The following is an 8047-nucleotide window of genomic DNA, read 5'->3' as shown; positions in this document are numbered from 1 at the left end:
GAACTTATCAAACTGTGCAGTGGTGAATTACAGTCACACTTTTATGATGTTTTTATGACATACAATTCAATACAATCTACTGATAACAGTAGATTGTATTGAATTTGTCATATTGTTGTCAACAGTAGATTGTATTGAATTTGTCATATTGTAATAATCAGTGATGTTATGAGAGCTGATTAGCATGTGAAATAAATTGATAAGACATTACAATACCATTACGACATTTGACCATGTAAACATTACCCTGTTAGATCATTGGATGTAAGCTGGCATGACTACTGGCAACAGGGCATTACATTTTGTTTATGACAGTGTTAATGGACTTGTTAATTTGAAAGTGTTGCTAATATAAAATGTCATTGCAAGTCATTGCAGCTGATGGTTTGCCGGTGTGTTTTGCAGCAGCTGATGGAACGCCTGCGTAAGATAGTGAAGCTGCCGCACCGGCTGACCCCCACTCAGAGCAGTAAGGTGAGGGAGTCAGCTAAAGAGATCAAACCTGCTCTCAGTCTGAAATGCTCTCTCCCCCCTCCTCTCTCTCTCTCTCGCTGTCCCTCTCTCTCTGTGTATCTTACTCTCCAACATAGGGTGACAATGGAGTGCAAGATACAGGCAACACATACACACATATGAACACTAACCCCTATCCTCCAAGTGTACACACACACTATCGCTTTCACTCTCACTATTTTGCAGTGTTAATTAAAGGTAGGTTGGTATTTTTTGTGTAAGTCTTCCTGGGGCCCCCTCTCTAAATATATGTGCCATTCTCCCTGTGTCCTCCAGATTAACACAGACTACCATGCTGAGTTTGCCCGCTCCCTGGAGCACCTGCTGCCCCTGGGTCAGAGGAGACCGCCATCCATCACCAGCATCAGTGGCTGGTCAGTCCTTCCTCTTCTCTTTGATGCTCTCTCCCTGTCTGTCTGTCTGTCTGTCTGTTTCTCTCTCTGTCTGTCCCTGTGTCTGTCTGTCTCTATCTCTTTATTCTCACCCACCCCAGTCATTCTCTTTCTTTCACTCTGACCTTCTCTTCATCCTTTTCTTTCCATTTCTTGTGTCCAGCTTCTTTTCACTATTTTCCCTTTTCTATTTCTTGTATGGCATTTAATAGTTTTTTCCATTTGACCTCTGTTTGATGGGTTTGTTCCTGAATGAAGGCTGAAATGGGCTCATGAATAGCAACTCCAACATTAAGTCTTGTTTCTTTTCATTTGTGATATATTAAATATTTAGCAGATCTGCATCAAAATAGACATTGTCTTCCAGCACACCTCCAGTATAGCAGGTGTTCCAGCTGCCTTGCAGAGGGGGGGGGGCATTTCTGCCGCGCACCTTTGAATCTCCTTTTCCAGGAGCTCTTGAGTGACAGAAATCCCTGAAAAGCTTACGTGCACATCTAGCAGGTGCTGACAAGTGCAGACAGACATGAGCAAAACGTTCAGTCATTCCACCGGAGGTTACGGCCCACCCGGGGGGGTTGGGGTAGGAGTCGGGGCGGGCGGGGTGGGGGGGGGGTGTCTCCGCTGCTTTATGTAACCCAGCAGACCAGGTGGCAACAGTCCGCTTATAGCAGGCATTAGAGCTGTCCGCAGGGGTGCCAGGGCTGGAGGTGATAACCACGGGCTGGCCAGATGCGTGCTGAGCCTCAATTCCAGGAAGGGTCAGGTTCCAGGAGGCTCAGTGTTACACTGAGATTTATATTTCTCCACCTTCACAAATTGTGGTTGAGGATGTATTTTTAAAAGACACATTGTATTGTGTTGCTGTGGGTACTGTACCACACTTTGGACTTTTGAATTTATTGCAGTTTGTTCTAAATCATCCGCTGTCTTCAAAAGGATTATAATTGTTAGTTGATGCCTTGTGATGTATGGTGTATGTGATGGTGTTCTGTCAAGGAAAGCTGCAGTTTATTGCCATCGTTAGAAACTGAATTAATATCCCTTAGAAACGGATAGAATCTGCACACCAGATAATGCTCCTGAAAGCATTTAATGTTTTACTAGCACGTTGCGTTTCGGGGCCCAAGGCCCTTCTCATTCATGATGTCATGGCTGGATGCAGCTAGATGTTGACTTTTTCAGTTACAGTTTTTCTCAGTCAAGGAATTTGGTGCATTTTGGTAAACTGAAATTCTCAGAACTATTAGTTCAAGGTAAACATCGACATACAATACTGTGTAACTTTTTCTGTTGAAATTCATGGATGCCAGACAGACAAAAACACATGAGAAAATGCTCATAGAGTAAACTGACGACACAGCTAAGCATTTTGACTATCTTGTTAATAACAGCGACACTAAGCTTTTCATTCTGATGGCACTGACAATATTTGCCTTTGATACATAAACTAAGCATTCTGAGCAAGTAACATGCTTTTGCAGGTAATCCATTGTGTGGTGCAGTTTGAGCAAATTGTTTTGAGAAATGCATTTGCTGTTGTGCAAAGGTTAATGATGATTGGAGGAATGCACCAAAGTGACTGAAAAAACAATCCCTTAACATGTAAACGCAGGTCTGATTTCCTGAGCATACTGCATGACTTAACCATGACGAAGATCCTTCATCCTTTGGCACAGATGTGTCTGGGTATATGTGTACACCCTCGTGTGATTGCTTTGTGTGTGAATGAAAACACAAACACACACGTCTGTGTTTGTATGTCCATATGTGTCAAACAGCCCTTATCTGCAAATGCTGTGGCCTACATCCCCCCCCATAGGCTCACAGTAATTCTTCACAGCCCCACCATAAGCCCTAGTCGCCGCTTAGCTATGCTATAAGGCTGTCATTGCCCTGGAATCTAGCGCCAGCATTGGCTTGGACAAGGACTTTTATAGGAATCTGTAGTGGGGGGTCAGAGTTGATGAGGCTGGATGCACGCACCAAATGGATGAGCTTCCCATCGGTGTGTGCGAGGATGACAGTGACGCAGATCTCCCTGCCAACTTTCCACATAAATCACAGGCCTTGTTCTTGGGTTAACCCAGCTGACACACAATCAAACAAGCGCTGAGACATATGCAAATATACCAGTGCATACACACACTCTCTCTCTCTCTCTCTCTCTCACACACACACACACACACACACACACACACAAACACACCTCTCTCTCTCTCTCTCACACACACACACACACACACACACACACACACACACACACACACACACACACAACTCACACCCTCTCTCTCTCTCTCTCTCTCTCTTTCTCTCTCACACGCGCACACACACACACACACACAAACTGACATACTCTCCCTCAAATAGATGCTTTTTTACATGCATCAGCATACTCCCATGCACATGTTCTCTTGACTCTTTCACTTCAACTTGATACCTGATAATTCATACCTCATCCTAATCATTATTCCTGTTTTCAATCTGACTGACAGGGCCAGACCTCTCTCTCTCTCTCTCTCTCTCTCTCTTCTCTTTCTGTCAATTGTATCTGTTCTCTCTCTCATTCTCCTTCTCTCTCTCTCTCTCTCTCTCTCTCTCTCTTTCCATCTCTCATTCACTTTGGCAGCTCAACACTATTTTTATCAGAATTTCACGGAACTCTCCAGGATTCATCTTGTAGGCCATGCAGTTGAGTGGTTGAGAGGGACGGCAAGGGCTTAGGTTGGGGGGCAGGGCTGGAGTGGTGTGGCATGGGGTGGGGTGGGTTGGGAGTTCCGAGTCCCAGGGGCACGAGAACAGAGAACACGGGGGGCGGGTACAGGCGGCGGGGGCACTTTGTTCCATGCTGCTGATGTCACAATCCCCGGCAATATCTTAATGGTATTAGTCTTCAGCGCCACTACCCTGTGAACAAAGAACACAGAGGTGCACGAGGGAAACTAGCTGCTCAGGGATCAGATTCTTTGGCCGCAGTACCTGCTCTTGTGTGGATCAGGAAAAGAACTATCTTTTTTTTTTTAACAAAGGCTCAGTGCTGAAGGTAAAGTTACCCCTCTCTTATGTAGTGTCTCTTTAAAGAATTTACAAGGACAGTATAGGCTATTTGTCTGTTTATTGTAGCCTACAGGTCTGAAGGACCAGGTAGAGTGCAATATACAGTATAACATTAATGAATTATGAATTTGAATCTTGAATTTCCCTATCTATTTTATCTATCTATCTATCTGTCTATCTATGAATTGAAAGAGTGTTGTTTCACTCTGTTCTTCAGTGCATTTAGTACAAGTGACCATGAGGTTCATAGGGTAGGGTATTTGGAATTGTATTTCTTAGATAATACATATTAATCTTCAGATATCTTTCAGATCTTGATTCAATAGCAAATAGCCACTCTGAGGAACTTAGACATTCATATTTTGAGTGGGAAAGAAAACATTCCTAAATTCTAATCATGTTTGCAAGGAAGGACACAGAAAATGTTCATTCAATTTGAAAATACACTGACCCCTTATCAAATCTCCAACTCAGTGAGTTGAACATGATCAGGTTACTTAGCTTGACAGAAAGTAATATTTTGTCCCTGTAGTTGTAGATTGATAGATGTTTTTTTTTATGTAGCATCACCATCAAGTTTTTGGGCAGTGTTTTATATTTTCAGTTGGTAGAGATTAGTGTGTTATTTATTTTTTTCTGTTTCTGACAATTCTATATTTAATTTTGCAGCCAGGCAGTACCAGTCACTTTGCATGCAATAAAATGATACAAGCACTGCCTCACTGACTCTAAGTGCGTATGCTGAATGTGACTTTCACAGTGCATTCACATTTCAGATGGGCCTAAGCAGATCATTAATTGCTCAATAAAGATATTCCACTTGTCGAGGCACAAGTTATTTTTCCGTTATGCATTCCTAGACAGCTGCCTGGCATTGCTGGTTGTAAACATGGCCAGCGGAAAGGCAGTTCCACGAATACTCGGCTGTGATTGATGAAGTGCTGCCATGACGAGACGGGTTGTTTGCTATTTAGCTGCAGTAAAACACTGACAGAGAGGAGATGTGAACAGAGGGGAGGGAATAAGTGTGTGTATTGAGGACTCCTTATTCTCATCAGTGAAGGTGTTCATCAGAGAAGAGAAGAAGATAGTAGAGAGCTGTTCTTATATATATATATATATATATATATATATATATATATTAGCGTGCCTTTGAGTTGCAACATGTATATTGGTCAGGACACATGTATTCATTAGGATGGGTTTGTATTCGCAAAATCTAAGAGGATGCATGCAATATTTAGACACAGCAATTGATTGTCATCATTTCTATGTATATGTTTCTAACCTGGTCTAAATGGATGCATTTCATAAATACTTTATTAGAATATTGTAACCATAACTAAATGTTTTTTTCTTGTTCTACAAAGCCATTTTGATGAATTATGACACTACTATATAAACAGAAAAGCTTCTCGATCACACCATTCAACCAGTCAGTGGGTATGGGTACCCTTCAGTCTCCACTGGTGGTACACTAACTCACCTGGGTTTGTTGTCTTTCCCTCAGGCTCCAGTCCCCCATGTCCATGTCCTGTGGCTCCCCGTCCCTCATTGACATGCCCCTGGGCTCCTCCGGGGGGCGCCGGCCCACCTCGCACCGCTACATCAGCACCAAGGTGCTGCTGGCCGAGGGGGGCGACACGCCGTTTACCGAGCACTGCCGCAACTATGAGAACAGCTACAGGGTAAGGGTGGAGTTAGAGTAGCTGAAGTCAGCTTGCTGTTGTTGTTGTCGTTGTCGTTGTTGTTGTTGCTGTTGCTGCCGTAGGGCTGGGTGTACCTGCTAACACCCAAAAACCTGTTCATTTGAGTTGGTAACATTCCTTCACTATTTTAACTGTGTGCACATGTGGCTGTGAGGCATAGTTTGCATGAAGTTCCATAACACTGAGAAATGTGATTCAGCAATTTAGAGACTGTTTGCACAATGTGAATTTGTGTCGGGATGATTTTCTACTAAGGACTACTGATTTACAGCCAGTCAGACTATTTTGTGTGTGTGTGTGTGTGTGTGTGTGTGTGTGTGTGTGTGTACGTACGTGCAGACGCTCCAGACAGAAATCCAGAAGCTGAAGGACCAAGTCCAGGCCATGCACAGGGACTTGACCAAGCACCACTCCCTCATCAACACGGACAACATCGAGGAGGTCCTGGAGAAGTCTCTGCACGTGCACAACCAGATCACCTCCCAGTACTCCGCTGTGCAGACAATGAGAGCCCTGTTTGAAGAGGTATATTGCTATCATAGAGAACTGAGATGAGGCATGCAGGCTGTTACAATTGCTAACATTGTATATTGGATGTTTAAACTTTGGAGCAGCCACCCAGATGCGATTCAGAAGAAAGTATGTTTAAGGGGAAATCTGGATGAATGACACCTCAAATAATGTTTAACCTACCTGAGGCTTAAGTCGTGAAGCCCCCAGCATTTCCTCTTTGTGCTGCACCTTAGTACTTCAAATGGGAGAATTGTCTTTAAAAGTGCTCTAAGCGATGCCACACGTTTTTTAGACTAAAACATTTTATGTCACTTACCGCAAACATCACCTAACCAACTGCTAGCTGTCTGTGTCCTGAATACACTGTAAAAAAACGCGATCTCTGTGGACAGCCCAGGCTCCAAAAATGGCAACAAAAACAACCTGGGCAAACCTAGTCCATAAAAACATAACAAATTGTTCCAGGAAATCATAGAAGAGATGCACGTTTCAGAGAGTTTCAATTGCACGGGAGCAGCACGGGAGGGAGGGGAAGGAGGTAGCGAGCTAGCTCTCTGTTTGAAAGTCAACAGAAGTGACGTTACCCAGCATCGCTTAGAGCACCTTTCAAATGAAACCAGGGAAATGTCATCTTGTTATGAGGTCTCACAAAAGTCCATCAGGACTAGAGTGACATGGATGACTGATGATTCGTTTCTCTTGTGTAGATATGGGAAGAGACCTTTCAGCGAGTGACGAACGAACAGGAGATTTATGAAGGTATAAGACACACTGAGCCATGATTACATCTCAAAAAGGTGACTGCTGATTGCAGTCACACTTCCACATGTGAGCATGCTGCTGTTCTAGTGTTGGTATGTATTGCCGGCATGTGCATAGGTGATGATTGTGTGATTGTATTTTTATTGTAGCCCAACTCCACGACCTGATGCAGCTGAAACAGGAGAACTGCTACCTGACCACCATTGCGCGTCAGATCGGGCCATACATTTTGTCCATAGCGAAAGTCAAGGAACGACTGGAGCCCAGGTACAAAATTATGTTACATCCCAATATTCCTCACCTTCTCAGGATAGAGTGGTGTTACATGGCTGGCACTCAACTCAGAAATGTATCTCGATCCTCCAGATGGACTGGAAAAAATAGCCTCTGACAAAAAAACAACAATGAAGTTTATTTTACAGGGTCCTTGTTCCAGTGTATCTACATAATGAAGTACAGTGTAACAACCTATGTAACAATATGTACTGTAATATCACATCCTTATGTTGTCTATACATAGTGTATTTTTGTGTACCTGCAGATCATTAGTACACATGTGATAACAAGTGCTGATACTTTGCCAAAGTGGCCTCTCTCTTTGGGGAAAGGGAAAAAAGGGGCTGAATTCGTATTCGTTATTTTTCTTACAAAATCCTATCTCCAGGTTTTAAGTTTCTATGTAACATTATCAGTGAAATGGCCAGACGCTGTACACACAAAACGGGAAGACAGTTGTTCAGTTACACAAAGATAATTTCTCGGATGTAGAACAGTCATAAACGGACATTTACACAGCTTCAGAAGAGGCATGTCTTTTCTAGGGGCTGCTGGCCTTTGTTTGTTACTGAACTGTTACTGTAGCTGACTGTACTGTTACTGTAGCTGACCTTAGTTTGGGTACTGTTGTCCACCAGAGTAGGATTAGCAAAGACCCTCAACAGTGATACTGACCATTGTATTTTGCTTCATAGGTACCAGCAACCTAAAGATCTTGAGGATGACCGAACAGAGACAATGTTGAAGATATACGAAGACAGCACCACAAGCTCGGAGTCAAAACACAGGTGTGTTTTTCCATCCTGTTTGTGCCACTGAGAC

At 43.3% G+C, this 8047-nt stretch overlaps 1 protein-coding gene across 2 annotated transcripts in view; it reads left to right on the top strand.

Moving 5' to 3' along the window:
• rnf207a (ring finger protein 207a) overlaps positions 1–8047 on the top strand; it is a 31826-nt gene that overhangs the window by 22875 nt on the left and 904 nt on the right. For both annotated transcript variants that reach the window (XM_048255020.1, XM_048255021.1), the window contains 7 exons: positions 406–474; positions 790–887; positions 5476–5653; positions 6014–6199; positions 6895–6946; positions 7099–7216; positions 7921–8013. In XM_048255020.1, the coding sequence (XP_048110977.1) occupies positions 406–474; positions 790–887; positions 5476–5653; positions 6014–6199; positions 6895–6946; positions 7099–7216; positions 7921–8013 (794 nt within the window). The remainder of the gene's footprint in view (positions 1–405; positions 475–789; positions 888–5475; positions 5654–6013; positions 6200–6894; positions 6947–7098; positions 7217–7920; positions 8014–8047) is intronic.

Source organism: Alosa alosa, chromosome 10, assembly GCF_017589495.1.
Source record: "Alosa alosa isolate M-15738 ecotype Scorff River chromosome 10, AALO_Geno_1.1, whole genome shotgun sequence".
Lineage (NCBI taxonomy): Eukaryota > Metazoa > Chordata > Actinopteri > Clupeiformes > Clupeidae > Alosa > Alosa alosa.
Note: the sequence above shows the minus strand (reverse complement) of the source record. Positions and strands in the feature narration are given on the sequence as shown.